The sequence below is a fragment of the Atractosteus spatula genome, chromosome 6, assembly GCF_055471065.1.
Source record: "Atractosteus spatula isolate fAtrSpa1 chromosome 6, fAtrSpa1.hap1, whole genome shotgun sequence".
Classification (NCBI taxonomy): Eukaryota; Metazoa; Chordata; class Actinopteri; order Semionotiformes; family Lepisosteidae; genus Atractosteus; species Atractosteus spatula.
Genome location: NC_142711.1, coordinates 62,005,916 through 62,024,041, shown reverse-complemented (window position 1 = coordinate 62,024,041; position 18,126 = coordinate 62,005,916). Strand labels below are relative to the sequence as shown.

Genomic DNA, 18,126 nt, shown 5'->3' with positions numbered 1-18,126 from the left:
TTTTTTTCAGTAAATATGCAATATCTTATTAATACATTCCGCTGAAGTTATATTTTTATTTCTAGAACACATTGCTTCAGTTTACGGGCTGCAGTTGATAGGTCTAGAATACTGAACCAAGCTGTAGGAGGCAGACAGAAAAAAAACAATGGATTCCAATGCTGTAAATCTACAGTTGCAGAGATACAGAACAAATTAAAAAAGTTATTTTTATTTCAAAAAGCTAACATTTAGTTAGAACATTCAAAATCTAATTCCTCCATTCCTTTTCTGGTGAATTTTCATTCTTATAGTTTAGTACGAGGCATGTTTATTTTTATTTCCAAACTGATAGTCTTATTGGAATGTACTGCATATTTGTCATGACTTTGGTGCCTCGTTTGTTTGATATGTTGCTTTTCCCTGACATACTGTAGGACATAACATAGGACATTATTGCAAAACATATTGATAAAGGAAGATGGTAAAAGCTGCTTAGGGCACACTGCTCTAACTTGTGTTGCTGCGTATTATAATGTCACAAAGCACTGTGGCTACACAACGTCTAAATTGTGTGGTCCAAGCACCTGCACACTGCCCAGCTCCCCTTGAACACCCATATAATTCCTTGTAACAAGATAATAATGTCCCACAAAATCAAATGGATTCGATAACAAGGTACATTAGAAACAGTGGTTAGGACATAATTTATCCGATGTGAACATCACATGCTTGTCACTTTGTTAAACACTCCTTCCAATGGAATGCTGAGATGCAGCACAAGAGTGTAAAAACATGACAGCCATATCAGTCACAAGGGGAGACTTTGGGGGCTGTAAATAAAAAAAAGCTGGCCTTCTTTTAAGGCAGTGGAAGCAGGCAGCTAACTGACACACTAAAGAGCGCTCAAACACTGGGCCCATTGTGCCTGCGCAGTCTCGATTGCCATTGCACACTGAGATAACCTTCGCAAATGATCCAGGGCGAATCAACAGCATGTCTGATGCCACACTGCTCCCAGACCCCCAAGGCAGATTCCAGTTCAAAGCCACAAAGTTTGTGGATCAATACTAGTGTAAAAGCACCACTGTAACAAGCATACAGTGTTTGCGATTATTGAAAACAGTGGACTGAACACAAGACGAGGTTGCCCCGTGCTGGATCTGCCTGCAGCACAAAGGGATGGCTTGTCCCGTTTGCTTAGTCTTTTAATGGGTGCAAATGTCAATTTCATGGGGGCCCTGCGTCACATTACTTTTTAAAAGCCTACAATCAGCTGTGTATCATGTGCTGGTTAAATTTAGCCTGAAAGAGAAACTTTATTCATAACTCTTCCAAATAAACCTTGCAGGGAAGGAGAGGCTGCACTTTTGAGCACATCTGTTTAATCCATCTGTTTTCCGCCAAACTCCTTTTCAAGTTTTCAACACTGACACACTCACCCATCAGCTCAGTATTTGCCTTCTTCTCTGGGAGGCTCATCCTGTCAATCTGCTCTCTGACTTACTGTACATGTCCAGCCCCACCGCGGCTCGAAGGAGCCCAGTGTCCGTGCTTTTCCCTCTTCTGTGAGGCCACAGAGGCAAGCGACCTGTGTGCACGTAACCAGTCAATCAACGCGGAATGATGAGTCGATGTGAGTTTCCGCAAAAAATGAAGCAGAAATCCTGGAAAACTGATCGACCACACTGCACGTACACACACACTTGTGCAAATGTACTGTAGCAGGGGCTCCTTCGGCACCAGCTTGGCACAGCCCTGGGCAGAGTTACCACTGCTTTGGCTCATCCGGCTGTGTTATCGCCCGGCTCAGGGCCCTGGAAGATGACAGTGGGGGAGGCAGTGGGTTGAATCCAGACCAAGAGCCAACTGCGTGAAGACGTGTTGTAAAGCACGCCGCCATGGGCGACTGTCTTGGCATCGTGAGACCGGTGTTGACTTTAAGAAGATGAATTAAAATCATACTAAAAGCCTCCGTGCGAAATGGAGCAGGGGCATTGCTGATGCCTCGCAGCTCTTGGGTCTTGGGTTCGATTCTGCCCTGGGAACACCTTCTGTGCCTGCCTGGGCTCCAATGTTTATAGCTCCCTCACGCTTTCCAGAGCCGTGCGGGTCAGGTCGAATGTGGTGCTTCTGCGGCAGGCTCCAGGCTGCAGAGACTCATACTGGGAATAAGCTGCTTTCTGGTAGTGGACAGGTGGGTAAGCACCTCACACTAATCCCCTGCAAAAGTGGTCAGGCAAACAATATTCCAAATCTTTGTGTCAGTGATTTGAGTTGCAATCTATAATACAGTTAAGAAACTGTATCTGGGTTGTCTTACTAATGGTTTCCTGTTCTGTTTTTCAAAGCCTTTCACCTAATATTTTTCCCATCCTCTGTAGCCTGCTTAATAAGCTGTAAGATCGGTCCAAAAGATGCCTCACAATAGCAGGATTAGGGCGGCATGTGTGTGTTTTTCTGTATAGTAGGGAGCTCAGCTAAGAAATAAAGAGATCAGCAAAATAATTGACTGGAAGTGGCGTGCACACAGGAGTGCTGAGATAGCTGCTAACCTCTTCACAAAGCTGCCGGATAAAGGACCATCTCAGTGGTGGGACTTATTTATAGCTGTATAAGTGATTGCAATTAAAGGAGTCTTTTAACAACGAAGTGATTTTTTGTAGACTTATGAAATCCTAAAACTACATTCTCACACAGCTTTCCGTCTTTTTCAGGTTTCTCTGAGGGCGACTCGCCTCGGCTGCTGCCCTACACATACAGCTTTGTCTTCAAAACAAAAGTGCAGAAACAGGACCCATCAACTCAACTGAACCTTTCAGCTGGCAGATTTTTTCTCTCCCACATCTCTTAACGTTTCCTTCTGTCCCCCCCCCCCCCATAAAAAAAGTTGTCCCTACGAAGGTCATGTGTTGAGTCCAGTGCTGCTGACTGGAGTACAGTACATTGTACGGTACAGTACATTTTCATGCTGTGTCTGCCTACATGCCCCCGGTCCAGTATCAGATCAGTGAGCAATAAAGGCAATATGAACATTTAAACAGTGAGGCAAAAGTAAGAGGGACACTTCTGGTTACACATCATTGTCTGTCCAGACATATGCATAAAAAATCTGCAGTATTTCTTCTTATCAGCTTCATATTCAGTGAATCAGACACACCTGGAGAACAACTGGTTTTGTTTGTTTTTTTTACATCTCTGCAAATTTAATTGTTTGCGGGCTCAAAAAGCAGAAATCGCAGAAACGCGTTTTGAAGCTGTTCCCTAAAACGCAGTACTGTGATTAAACGTATAGTATCCACAAGTTATTTTCATTTTCTGTAAATGGCGTCAGCCCAAAACAGCAGGCGATGGCCTTAATGCTTTTAATTCTTGAATACTTCAAGGTAGCGAGTAAAGCAACGTGAAGTGTTTTAAACAGTCGAAGTATAAAAAAGAAAATACCGATGTCACACAGACTTCACAGTCGCCAAAAAAGCTAAATTAATCTGCCTCCGCCCGTCATGTAGGAAAAAGGATAAACTAGCTACAGCACAAATTAGTAGCAAAAGGGCATTTAACTGCGGGTTTTCGTAGACGAGTCATTACAGATTAAAACCTGCACTTAATAAGAGGGAAATTAAAAAAAAATCGCAAAGGAGAAAGATATATGCAGATGTCCCCGAAGCTGTGAGTCTCCCACATGCCCCCAATGATAATTAAAACATTTTGGTGGTCATTACTGGTTCTGCTGAGAGCGCTGACCCCTTGTATCTTGCACATAACGAGTAACGGATCTCCAGGCTCAGCCCGCTCTGCTAGGGACATCACAGACTGCCTAAGTCTCTCATTTTAATGCCTTCAGATGCAGTGCGGGTTTTTTTTTTAAAAAAGGATACACTTTGTCACGATTTTCACTTGTTATTAACGTAAGTACCTCATCTCTGGAGATGCTGTTTCAGTGGTTCTATCAGAAGAGATTAAACCAAAGGACGCACATTGAAGCTACACGGCAAGTCCTGCAGGGCACAAACAAACAAACAGAAAAAAATACCTTGTAATTTGCAACATGTTCAGACCGTTAAAATACAAAGACATGGCACTGTCTTTTTCATTTTCGGCTTCTTGCCGTCTACTGTACATCATCCTCACCGGATACGGTCTGTGGTTTTCAAGATTTCATGTCAGGGACTTACACGACAACGTGTGCAGCACAGGACGACTAGGAAAAAGTCACAGACCGTGTGACTCAGAAGCCAACTGCTCCGTTAGTTTTGCGGGGAGGGGGTATCTATGATCTGATTCAAAATCTGTTTTATATGTATATATTTTTAATCCCCCACGAACCACAAATCCGTTTACGTTTCTTCGCGCAAAACAAAACTGTGAAATTGAGAATAGCAATGGTTTAGATAACAACCTCCCCCCCCCAAACCAGTTTCTAAGATATTTTGCTCTGAACCGATACGATATACACACTGTAGTAGTAAACACGCACGGCGAGTGGACAGGTGAATCGCGGGCAGGAGCAGGGGTTGATGTACGAATGCTAGTTTATTGGATTACTCCTGGCGTCCTGCTAAGGTAGGTCTTGATGACGGCAAAGCTGCAGGCTGTGCCGTGAATTACTAATGCATGTAGTGACCTGTGCTTGCAGTAAGTCATTTAACCACTTGCCAAAATACAGTAAGAGGGCCTTGAACTTGGGTAATTGGATTATTGTGTGTCTGTTCCGTAAGCAGCCCATGACATCAATCTGAGCCGATGGAATGGCCGCCCTGTCTCTTAAGGGGTACCACGGTCGCTGGCCACAGCGACACGTCAGAAGTGCCAGTTCTGCAATGCATGAACGTGTTAACTCTGCAGCTGGAACAGGTAGAGTCTGTTGCTAATTTTGGAGCAGTCTCACTCCAGCCTGAACTGAAGAATGATCCATGCCCCTGAGGTTCCACATGTGCACGTTATCTCTGTTTCGGGATCAAATACTCCGTGATTGATGGGCGTATGCGCTTCATCTTGTTCTTGTTTGCTCTCCTGGAACACCTGGGCTTCCCAGTGAGCCAGTGTTGTACGGAGAACTGTTCTGGGAGAAAAGCGGGCTTTAACTCTGAAAAGGTTGCTTACCTTTCAAGTGTTGCCGACGTATGTTGCCATGGGCTTTATTTCACGTGTTCCCCATAGAGTCAAAAACAGCCCCGCCCACGCACCCACACACACAAGAAATTACATTTTCTGTTGCATAATAGCAAAGGGCTGTCAGATGCCATCTTCTTAGGCTCTCTGGTAGATCTGTCACAAACTGTAATTCTGGGATAATACTTACGCTGTCACAAGCACTTATTTAATGCAGCTACGCCAAGCAATGTGGGAAGATTAGTTCATAAAAAAAGATGGATTAAATGATAATTTTTGCCAGGTATGTAAATAGCTCTGTGTCACCCTCATTACCACATCACGTGACTGACATCCATAATTAATGTTAGCAGCAGAATTCAACCTTAAAAACAAGATCACAGATCTGTGCTAGCTTCCACAGATCATTACTCCTTGATGCTTTCCAGCCTGTGGAAATGCCACAGCTCTGCTGGCTCCTGCCTTAGGATTCAGAGTGTTTGAAGGAAGAGAGAAGATGAGACGCTGTGAGACCACCCTCACCCCAGTCCTGACCTGACACGCCCTCTACGGCCTCCCGTCAGACACTGATGTACTGTGCCACCATGCGTCGTCACTTGGGCTTGTGATGTAACCCAATGTCAGTCAGCGGTTCAAGCTCCTGCCACCTCATCCTCCACCCTGCCATCGTCTCATTAACAGGAAGTCCCTCATCCTTGTGAGGAATGTGCTGCCATGCTGCTCGGCTGGAATCCCATCCCGTCCCAGAGCGTCCCACTCCCAGTGACCCGTGGTGCCCGCCTGTCGGTTCTGAAAGAGTCCCCCACGAGCAGGTCTGAGCAACAGCTCCAGTTGCCGTTTCCATTCAAAAGAGAATTAATGCAACACAGTAGGCCAGTCACAGACCTCTGTACAGTATCTTGTCCGTTACAATTACAAGGCATGTTCCAGTGACTGCGGGATGTGGTTTCTAAGTTCATACTGCACAAAATCCTCTTTTCCTGGAACCATACTATGTAAAGAGACAAATCTACAACCAAGAAGACAACTGAGCACACACAAGGGGCAGCCAATGTAGTAGTCATTTCCCTTTTTATTGGCACAAGACAATACATGATACCCATTAAATAATATTAAATTTACAGCTTTGTAAGCAGTCAACAGTTCACATACAGTACTGACGCCACGAAGCTGACAGGAAAGGTAACAATAAAAAGGGAGAGAACACTGGGTTTTATCATCAAGATCGGGAGTACGTGAGACAAAAGCAAAAAGCATCTCAACAGTAAATATTACCAAATTAAGTCATAATATGAAGAATTTGCTTGCATCTTACAAACAAAATTATTTTTCAAGTACTGGGAATTCATGTAAACCCAATTCATTAATTAAATAAAGTTTGATGGTGCTTCTGCCATGGATGGGACTGTGCTTTGTAAACAGGGAAGAGATTTTAAAGGCATGGAGTTGTAAATTCCCCTTTGCTGTTGATCAACAAGAGTACAACACCAGACTGTTAACAGGCAGGCAACTGACAGCGATGCACAATTTTGTAGCTACACAGTTTGGAATTTGCGAACTTTGCTGTAAATAAGGATGGACAGAGCCGATGTATAGTGATCCCATTCAGTCTTAACTGCTAGATTCTTTTAGAAAAAGGCTTTACACTTAGAATCGATATACTGTGCACCCAGTATGAAAGAATTTCTAGCCCTCCAGCTAACCAAGTACAAAAAGGAAATAAATAATAAAATAACAGTTAGCATATAAGGGATCTGGCCTTCAAGCTGCTGTATGGACTTTACCAACACTTCCAAAACAGAGAGGCCGTTTCATATTAAATTATGGACAGATATTAAAGATTGCGGTTAACGTTGTAATTAAGTGAAGATTGAAAGGGGTTTTTGTTAGCAGTCAAAGACAAAAGCAGTATAGTACAAACCTTCCAAGAATTTATAGTTGTAGCAATTACCATATAGAGGAAGAAACGGTATTAAAAAAAAAGAATATGGGGTGAAGAGAGGACAAACCAAAACCGAAAGGAGTGGTGAGCACGTGCTTTTCAAGCCCTTCTTTACTGCACCTTCACTAACAGGCCTTTCACTCCTCATGCCTCGACCTCTCTCTCTCGCGCCAGGGGGACTGATGGTACCGAGAGCTGCCACACCAAAACCACAGGCACGGGAGGGCTTCCGCTGTCTTCCAAACACTCCCGTCCACACGCCCCAGAAAAAAAACGAAACTCCTGGATTATTTACTCATAAATACTCCTAAATCTTAAAAAAACAAAAAACAAAACAAAAACAATTTGTTTCAGATCAGCCCCATTCTTGGTACCCTTGACATTAGCATGGCAGGAAACACCCCAGGAGACCAGTTCTGTTCGCGGCTGGCGGGCTGGTCCGGACTTCAACCTCCTGCTGCCCTCTCGGACAAGCCCGCAGCCCCTAGCGAGCGCTGCTGTAGAGTCTGTTCTTCAGAACCACCACCGGGGGGAGCTGCTGGCGGACCCCCGGGTAGTGCTGGACGTGGTCGAACCACCGCGAGACGTTGACGTAGGTCTCTTTCTCCTGGACCGCGAGCTCGGCCTGGAGTTGGAGGGGGGGGGGGGAGACACAAAACGGCGTCAATCGGCCAAACCGCCGTGCTCTTCTGACCGGGCCCCTCGACTGATGACCGTCCAGTCTCAGGTCTGCTAGCTAACCAAGCCACTTACACCATCAGGTTAAAAAACAAAGGAACATTTACCCACGCACTCAAACGGCACTTGAGTCATAACAGTAAAGTTAATAATAAAACTTTATTAATAATGTAGAGGTCCACTGCAATTCTAGTCTGAGGCAGTTAATGAAGTGTCACTTCTGTACCTTCTGTATAGATTTCGGAAACCTTACCATGATCGGGTGAACTCCGTGGTACATTAGTATATCAGCTAAAGTGAAGTCATCTCCTGCCAGATAAACCTTATCTTCCAGATACTGATTAAGGTCCTGAAAAGGAAAAAAAAAAAACAATTTCAGAAACAAAAACTCAAACCCTCCCACACAGCTTCTTCTCTAAGTCAATAACTTTTTATACAGGACTGGCTTTGTTCAATGTAGCATGTTATACTTTTATTCAATATCCTTGAAACAAGAAAACAACACAGTGGATTTGTCCCTCATAAAAGATTTACTCATTTAAGATCCTTGCTGGCCACACACAATGCTTGATTCATAGAACATGAATGGAATCAAGCACGAAAACTGCTGATTACCTATTACATTAGTGTGAAATCAAGTGTAAAACCCAGAATAAATGGACTCCATTTTCCATTTTTTTTACCGCTGTGTATTACATCACAAGCAGGTGGTGGCAGAATACAGAGGGTCACTTTCAAACAAAAAACCTAATTATGGCTAACACAGGTCCTCAAAATTGCAAAGCATTCCTCTTATTCTGTTTCTGGGATAACGACAGTTTAAACTAATTTAGTACTTAGAGGAAACAACAATATAATCATTGTGTACAGCATGGTTTCTACATTGACTGGATCCATGGAAAAGATGGGCTGTTGCCAATGTCTTGTTCCAGACTAGATGCTAGCACATCTACGCACTGCGTTAGGATATCATGAGTGGAAACACAACAGCAGCGATAATTTAAAGCAGAAAGGACAATACATCAATTTGAACCCTTTTCATGAGCAAATCCAAACATTAAGCTTTCCTAAAATACAACCATCCTCACAAACCCCTGCTGCCATCTGGGCAGATGCAGAGGAGGCAATTCAGTGATGGTGGTGCAGCTCTCTCTGTTGGGTTAGATAAACCGCCAAGGAAGAGGTCAACAGCCCAGTATCCTCCAGAATAAACCAGGATACGTGATGCTTCATTTGATCAAAGCAGATTTAACTGCCTGTGACAGGTGGTAGGACGTCAGGGCAGCTTCAATCTTAATTTGAAAGGCCCCCACTTTTCAGAAAGTTTATTAAAAACCTAAACATCACAGCAACAGCACAGAAATAATGGAATAATGAGAAGATATAAAGATGGGTAGCTGAGACCTACTAACATCTGAGAGCACCAGTGTCTTTTTCTTACATTAAATACAGTGTGTATATTCTAGCATTAAGTATAAAATCATTGTTGAACCAACACTTTCCAAATCAACTTCAGAACATAAAAAAATCATTTGTTTTAGTTTTCTGAGACTTAATTCAATGAGAAAATAAGTGAATAACGCATCGCCTCAGGCCAATTTCTGCATGTTACGTTACCTCCTACAGTACAATGTGCTGCTCAAATTAAGACTTTGCCACAGATGCAAAGGAAGTTGCAGACTTCTCAAGATTGACTCATTTTCTTACTAATTTAATAAACCATCCCTTAATTCTTGCTGTAATTGGCACTGCGCCCAAGTGCAGGTCTCGGGGGAGAAAACCATCTTCGCCACTTTCACAGCACAGATCTCCAGGGCAAATTAGTTAGTGTGCAATGTTGCCAAGCAGGCATGAAGACTGCAGACTGCTCTTCCACAATCGTATCTCTTTATTCCCTGAAGCTACAGTGCAGCAGAAGCCTGGCCAGACCTTAACAGCACTGTACCTTTCAAAACAGAATCTACACACACAGACACTGTCTTATCATTCCCTCCTGATGAATAATTCTGCAATCAAAAAGGCAGAGTCTAATTTGAGGAATTATCAAAAGCATGCCTAACTCTGCGAGTTAAATTAAATTTATAGTTCCAGAAAGCAATCGCTCTTTTCCCTGCAATGAAATGCAAAAGTGAGATTTTGCTTTTAATGGAGTCTTTTCTCTACTCTACTGGTTGTAAAAGAAAAAATAACTCAGGCTTATAAACCACAGAAAGTTATGACTTGATAATAAAATACACTAATGAACTTTGGTTCATTCCAAAAATTAGTTCTCATGTTATTGTCTCGTTCAATATACTAAATACAGAGATTTTATGACCTCATGTGTGAAAATAGGTTTGAATGTAAGTTGCTTTGAAGAAAAGTGTCAAATGAGTAATTTCAGTCAAAAAAACTTGACAAATTAAAAATTTCTTCCACTAGCACCAAAGTGTCAATGTGTGTCCAAACAAATTGCAACCATTCAATACAGGAGGATTATAAAATGTTCTCCTTTTTTTTAAATTGTGGATGTGGTCCTGCAAGCTTTGTAGAGAAATGGCTTAAACTGTATGGAACCTGGCTTCAGCTCTGCTACCCTTTGATCAAATTAGGAGATTTTGTGGTCATTTCTGAAATTCATTGGCATTCCTAAACAATCTTGTGAAAGGCTAATGATCATATTTAATTAATGAATTACACTTAATATCCTAAATTAGGAAACTGTGGATTAGGACGTCACAGTCAATCAGAGACAAACACAAAAGGTCTGTCTGCTGTAGGAGTACACTAATTGCTGCTTCAAATGGTTAACAGACAGCCGTCCTTTCAACATCTAAGGCTTCCTGACCCTCCTAAACACATTACACACAACATTAGCAAACAAAGATCAGCACCAATTCATCCTCATCTGTTCACAACGAGCCATTTACTGTCAGCGTTCGGATGGCTGTGAAATTCAATGGAGGAGAAACTGGGAGTGTAGCTCTGGGGCTGTTTCGAGGCCTGGTTGTATCTGCTGCCTTCTTTCTTTAGTTAAAGTGGCACAAACGTCAAACTTCACTGACATAAGAGATTTGCAAGGAAAAACGGGATGAGGAATGGAGCCTGCTGCTCAAGTTAAACGGCACAGACACAAACCTTTTCATTTCCAGAAACTATAATTAAAGCAAAGTTAATAAGTCATATTCAATTAGGGTGACGGGTCAGACTTATTTCCATGCGGCACACAGTAATGAAAAAACGAAGAAAGTGTCAGTGGATAAAGCAGACTCCTAACACTGTTTCGCACTGGCATGGAGTGGATGAACACAAGACCCCCCCCGAGTTAAAAGGATCACAGCGAACGATCACAATGCGCTCTGCAAAAAAAAGGAGACGAAAGTCAACTGACTCAAAATAATGTGCCGTTGATTTAACTTCTAACAACAGTCTGTCATCTGCTGCTGGTACCCGAAAGCATGCAAGCAGCTTTCACACAACAGGTACTTCGTTTCCAAAATAAAACCCTCACTTGCTTACTGCTTCCTCTACTGAACTAGACATGAATTTGGAAATACAACAAAAAAAAAACCTCTCACCACCCAATGCCACTGATGGGTGGAATTATCAAACAGATCGACTCGGGCAGGAGCTCAGGCTTCCTGTCTGCAGTCCGGTTCCGACACGGCGTGGCCAGTGCGTCGTTTTTAAACCTACACCGCCCACACCAGGGCTCAGATACGGCCTTTTCCTTTCTCCTTTCTCTCGCTGCAACTCAAGGGGGCAAAACAGTCCCACCCGCAAAACAGGAAAAAACAAAACAAGACAAGAAGCAGAAAGAGAAGAGAGCAACGGCCCACCTTCATTATGGTCCCGGTGTCCTCCCTGGTGCAGGGGTCCACCCTGGTGACCCTGTACTCTAACCACTGGCGCACCACGGCCTTCTGCTCGGCGCCGGAGCCCAGCAGCTCGGGGCGCCGGGCCCGCTGCACCAGGTGGGCGGCGATGGTCACCAGCCCCACCAGGCTGGGCCCGTCACTGGCCTGGAGGACGGGGACCTGCGGGGGGACAGAGGGCAGGCGTCAGCACTCCCATAGCTCCAGCCTTCAAGCGGGGAGCTCTCCGGGCCGGGCAGAAAGCGGTTCAGCCCCGAGGTCTTTCAGCTACAGAGAACTGCTCCCACAAGAAAAACAGGTTGGTGGACGATTTTAACCCCACTCTTCAAGGGAGCAGTGTTTTCCAGTAAAGGAACAAGTAATAGGTTTACTCCATGCTGAAAAGAGAAGAAGGAAAACACAACGTTTCGGCCGTGGAGCCTTCTTCAGGTGTTTTACAGTGTGTTGGTTTTTATATCCTGTCCCCCCCGCCGTCAAAACCAACGTTATTTGATCACTGCAAGCCCCACGACCTCCCGACTGCTGGAAGCAGTTATTACTGCACTGTTTCAGTCATAGGAAGCCATGGTACGCAGGAGTCGCACCGCCAACAGCTGAAAGGGAAATGAAGTGGACAGGGCAGTGAACTTCTGTCGCTTCATGACGACATGCGCCCAGTTATACCGGCGGTGCTGAAATCAAACCGCACTATAAATCTCTCTCTCAGTGAAAGGCTTCAAGTGTTCGGATACAGGCGTCATCAAGAGTGGGCAGGAAAAAAAGGGGTGAACCTACAGACCGCGAATGAGCCGGAGGCTTTAGAGAGACTGGAAAGGCCTGTTAATCGTTATTACGTGTGCATTAGTAAACGCTGCTACAGCAGTAGTCAGAAAGAGAAAAGGCAACAGAACCGAAACCCTTGTACAGACGTGTGCGCACGGATACACCACGTTAGGCTGTTTTTTAAACTGCCTATAGGGCCCAGCTGGAGAGATGTCGAGCCCCTGTGTACTTCTGCATACGAACAGCAAAAAAACAACAGCAGCAGCAGCAGCAGCACAGGACTGTGTCACGCCAAATCATCCCCCACGCATTCGCCTCTCAAAACCGACATCGAAGGCCTTTTTCATTTTGCTCTCGCCTCATCCCTTGAGTTGAGCTCCGTTTTTATTTTACGGTTTTCTGTGAAAGGCTGCGATGCATCGACTCGCTGTCGATGCGGACGGTTGGGGGATGACGAATGAATGGCGAAAAGCATGCACAGCCATCACGCAACCGCCTTTTCTCTCTCTCTCTCTCTCTGGGTCACCCCTTCCTCTCCCCCAACAGACTCGTGTCCCCGGGACTGTAGCGGAGACCCGCGTCACCTTTCTGTCCCCCTGCGTGCTGTACTTGTTCCCCTTGCTCAGCCCCAGAGCTTTCTCCAGCGAGGAGAGCTCTCGCAGCGCCCCGTCCGCCATCTTCGCCGGCCGTCATGAAGCGGCGCGATTGGGCTGCGTCACGGAGCCACGCAAGCGAGGAGTTGCGTCAGAAGCGCAAGGGTGCCTGATTACCGTATTTCCCCACGACGAAGCCGACTGCCGGCGGGAGCAGGGGTGCGGGCTATGAGCTTTGGAAAAAAAAAAAGAGGAGAAGACCGACAGCGGTTTTTTCTTTCTTTCTGCGCGGGCAAGGAGCAAACACACCTGAACGAAAAGAGCACGAATAGTTTTCCCAAGTTATGCAGGGTTAACAGAAAAACAGCGCCCAGAGTAAAAAAAATGCGGATCAGCTTCCCGCAAGACGGGATGTGATCCATACATTCATGAAGATTCACATTGAGCTTAATTCTCGTAATTCTCGCTTTGCATTGGCACAATTGGAAAGGAAGTATGTGTACAGTATGTGTGTGTGTGGTGTGGGGGGGGGGGTGACTGTGTGGTTCCTCTTTTCATTTTGTTTTCGAAAACAAATATACTACCAGTGCATACAATGTCCTGATTAATGTACCAGTGCCCTGTCTACAGTACAGTATCTCCTTTCACTGGGATTCAAAGACTTCCACTCCAGAAAAAAAAACAACAGAAGGCAGGTGAAGCAGAAGGTGTACATACATGAAGGCATGCAGGTGACAAACTCCACTTTTTGATTTGAGCAGAGAGGCTCTAGTGGAGTCAGCCAAGAGTCTAGAACAAACTGCAAAATGAGTGCCAAACTAGTGTTGAATGTTCATTCCCATAAAGCTTGCCCAAGCCTTGTGAACTCACAGGTCACCTGCTCGCCATTCTCCTTCATGTGTGTGTGTGCGCACGCGCTGTCATTAATTTGTTTATCACACCAGACCTGTACAGGGCGAGTGACCACTTTGATGTCCGATAAAAAGAGTTCCTTGTATCCTCTGTGGTCCTTCAGTGCCACACTGGAAATGTTCGGAAACAGACTCCAATACAGGGACTGAGCTGCGTGCCGGAGGCTGGTGATTGTACGTGGAGAAGCATTGTCATGCCAAGATATGTTGGGTGTGGGCTCTCGGGATATCAGATGAAGGCAACAAGAGTTATAGACCCGGGACAGAGGAGCAGTCTTTACAGATAAGAAAATAAACGGGCAAACAGGCACGTTCCACGGTCTTCTTTAGGGGACCTCATTTTACCCCAGAGCAGGTGGTGTAAGTGGGACACTAGGGTTAGGTAACCCCATGCTGCATCCTGAAGCCTTTTACATCCTTGAAGAGGGTCCCGAGCCCATGAAGACATCCCAGCTCCACGGTCTCTGTCTCTGAGATCACCCCCTCCAGTGTGTGACTGCTACAGGACATCAGTCATCACAGAGAGAGGGAAGGTGATGGAGGACTCTCCCCCACACGTTCAGGATTAAAATAACCCATCCACACAGTGCGTCCGCCATCAGAAAGCCGCATGTCCTGGTGAGAGTCATGATGGACCAGAGCCTGTTCTGGAAGCACGGGGTGTGAGTGGCATTGAGGACACATGCCTGAGAGTGAAATATTCATTCTGATCATATAAAACACTCCCTGGAGGGCAGGCTGAGCCAGGCTGGTCAGTCGTCAGATGACTGACTGACTTCAGTAAGTGGCTCATCTTTCAAACACATTAAACACCTTGGAAAAGGATTTAAAGCCCACCAACTCCCTAATCACATAACCCCAGCAGCTGATTGTAGAGAACACTGTGTTGCTGGTGTTACAGATGCGATTTTGATATCATTAGGAAAGAGTCTGCTTTGTAATCCATCTACAACAAAAGAAGCAGGTAGGTTTTGTTTGACTTTTTTCTTAGCAGTATTTGCAGACACGCCCCTTGTGTAGAGTTCAAGGATGCAAAGCTTATAACTCAGAAAAAAGAAAGGTGCACTCATCCCTCATGTGCCTGGTGTATAGACTTCCGCTTCCAAAACACATCATCTGTTTTTTACCTCAGTGAAGCTAAACACTATGAACTGCCATTGAAGCCAAAGTACTTGTCTTATAATACATATTATCTACAGTTATAATATTATATATTATTGTATTTTTCAGGGTTGTATTAGATTAATCTGGGTTTCTCACCAGCTCTTTAAACACAATTTACATTGAATTTGCAGTGAAAAAAGCGAAAAGTCACGAAAAATCGCCACCTGCTTTAGAAATGAGCTTTTCTTTTTTTTAGGGCTTCTGTCTTCTCCCTGTGCCTATGAGCATTAAAAAAATAATTTAAAATAAAATAATTGCGTTTTTAAATTAAACGTGTGATCCAAAATACTACGAAAATCAAAACGGTGAGGCTGGACACCAGCAAAGAATCCGTAGTAGACACACGCAGCAGAACAAATTAATGTGCATTTCAATATACATGAATAAAACTGATGTTTAACATTTAAGCGGTGTGATGGAAAAGAAAAAATATTGTTTTCTAAAATTACTTGTACATATAATCTGCAGTGCTGTAATTGGTTTGTAGTCAGTAGGGACCAGCGTGGAGCCTGGTATTAATTTCTTAAAACAAATGGTGAGATTAGCTCCAGACTGAAACCTGATCTGAATTTTTGTGGGGGTTTGTTAATGAAACTGTGAGTGTGGTTGTGTTGCTCGTTTCTTTCTCTGTTTCTCAAGTTGTCAAGGGAAATGTAACCGCTTATACTATTACTGTAACTTTCTAGTAATTCACTTAACCAATCAAGCAAAGAAGAAGGAAAAATCTGAAAGCACATAATGACATTTTAATAAGTGTTTCCCTAAACCGTTTTTTTTTCCATGAGCAGAACAGTAACACATGGTGACCTATATAGTGTGGATACGGTGACCTATATGCTTTGACACTGCATAAAATGTACGACCTACAGAAAATTACATCAAAATCACTTTGAATGTGCCTTCCTGTGTTCACACAACCAGAACAGAAGCAGATAACACCCCCTTATGATAGTTTACTGTCTTTTACTGTTTTTCTGCGGATTGACCATGGATTTTTTTCCAGTATTATATGGTTTTACTGTGTTTTACTATGCTGGACTATGGCAAAATCATTGTGTACCATAGTAAGCATTCCTAAGACACATTTATGAGTTATTCCCATTGTTGCTTTTCATTAATAGGCATTTCCTTGATACAGTGGTCTAGAGCACAGTGTAGCCTTAGGGAACCACAGACAATCCATAGTCAAGCCAAAGTGAAACCCTGGGAAAAGAATGAAATTCCTATGGTGAATGTACTGTACCAGAATAAGCTTTTACACTGGCAATGTTTGGCAGATTGCATGACAAGGGATAAACCCTGCTTTGTATCTGGGTGTCTTCCTGTCTCTTTGGATTTCCTCACAGTTGCCATAATGCGCTGGCGACGAGATGTCACATATCACTCAGACTATTCTGATTAACTGAACAAGGAGCGCAGTTTTTGATACTGAATTATTATTGAGTTGATATTGAATTCTTGTTTTTGTCTTTCTTTGTGTCTCTTTGGGTCTGAGGAAAAAGGGGGAAAGAAGCTCAAACGATTATGAAATCCAGTCGTAAAAAAACGCTCATCTCCTTCTTTTCGTCATTCTGGTTTGGAATAAAAAAATAAGTATTAAAGATCGAACTGGAATACCTGGTAAATGAAATTCCTGTGTAAAAAGGAGCAACGCAGCAGAGACGCCAGGACTCTGGAGCAGTAAGAACTGAAATTTCAGTTCTGGGATAAATTGCATAGTCGGGTTGTTTCAAGAAGTGGATGGATGAGATCTGATGGTCAGCAAGCTCCTGGAATACTGAAACCTCTTACTGTTAGTTATCGTTCTTCTTTACTTATCCCACATAATGGAATTCTCCGCTGTGTGAGCGTCTACCTCCACCCCAGTTGATGTACTGGCCTGGTGTGCTGTAGTGTTTGTGTGCACTGTTTGTGCTCGGTGTTATATAAAATGCATATGTATGTTTCAATATGGCAAGACTCTCTATCTCTGAGATATTATTCTTACAATTAAACTGATATTTTTCATGTTCATCTTTACTTTAATATCATTTTTTATTTGGAGGTGGAGCACTACCAGTTTTACTGTATTGATTTAAAGGTGGAAAGAGATTTTGACCTGCAGAAAAATTGGCTGAAATATTCCTGCTAGACCTATATTTAGAATCTTAATTTTTTTAATTAAAAAAGTATTAAAAACACAATAAGTTCTTAATGTTTTTACAGCTTTTACATACATTTATCTAATAGCTTGTCATGTCCCACAAACTACACAAAAAGGAATTTAAGTCTATCTAATGTTTGCAGGTAACCGTCACAAAAATATAGCCACCATCTTCCCCATAGAAGCCCTGTGGATATAAACGCCCACAGCACACTATTCAGACATTTCACTGCAGATTAATTAAAGTTATGGAGCATTTACAATTTTCTGACAGCCCTGAGTAAATAAAATTCATGAATAACTGCAGTGTGGAGTAGAGGTTAAGGTTCTTTTAAATATGATTAAAACAAATGTATAAATATTTATGATAATTCTGAAAGCTGAAACAAGTCAAGTAGGTTTTTTCTATAACATCTGGAATTACATTCTGGAATGGATAAGTTATATGGATAAGGATAAAATAAAAAGTCTGTCCCTCACAAAAGAAACTCTACTGAGGGGAATAACAGGAGTAGAGATATTTACTGTGCCCTAAAGTACTGTACTGAGTTCTAAGGATTATTATAGATGTATAACAGTATTCCTCTTTATTGGAACAAGTAATAGGTTTATTCCATGCTGAAAAAAGAAGAAAGAGAACACACAACGTTTCGGCCGTGGAGCCTTCTTCGGGTGTGAGCCTTCTTCAGGTTCCTCTTTATTGCTACAAATGTGTTTGACAATTATTTTAAATATAAGGTAGAGAACACCAGAAATAGATATTGTCCAGATCCTTGGAAAACCATTCTCATTGAACCACATTTCAGAAATGGTCAGTTTTGAATTCGGGATTTGAGGAAGGATTTCACTGTCTCTTCTGCTTCCTCTCTAGCTGTGAGGTGTGTTGTACACAAACACACCACCTGCATCTCTGTAGCATTGTAAACATAATGGATGAGGTCATCATTGGAATTTCATATACTGTTTCTTTCCCTTTTCCCTTAACCTC

At 43.3% G+C, this 18,126-nt stretch overlaps 1 protein-coding gene across 1 annotated transcript; it reads right to left on the bottom strand.

The window, feature by feature from the left end:
* Positions 1 to 6,145: 6,145 nt before the first annotated feature.
* Positions 6,146 to 13,036, bottom strand: eef1e1 (eukaryotic translation elongation factor 1 epsilon 1). The gene is made up of 4 exons (XM_088918986.1): positions 12,912 to 13,036; positions 11,530 to 11,727; positions 7,965 to 8,060; positions 6,146 to 7,658 (listed from the first exon to the last, which is right to left on the bottom strand). The coding sequence occupies exons 1-4, from the start codon at positions 13,002 to 13,004 to the stop codon at positions 7,518 to 7,520; spliced, it is 528 nt and encodes a 175-aa protein (XP_088775112.1). The 5' UTR covers positions 13,005 to 13,036; the 3' UTR covers positions 6,146 to 7,517.
* Positions 13,037 to 18,126: the final 5,090 nt, after the last annotated feature.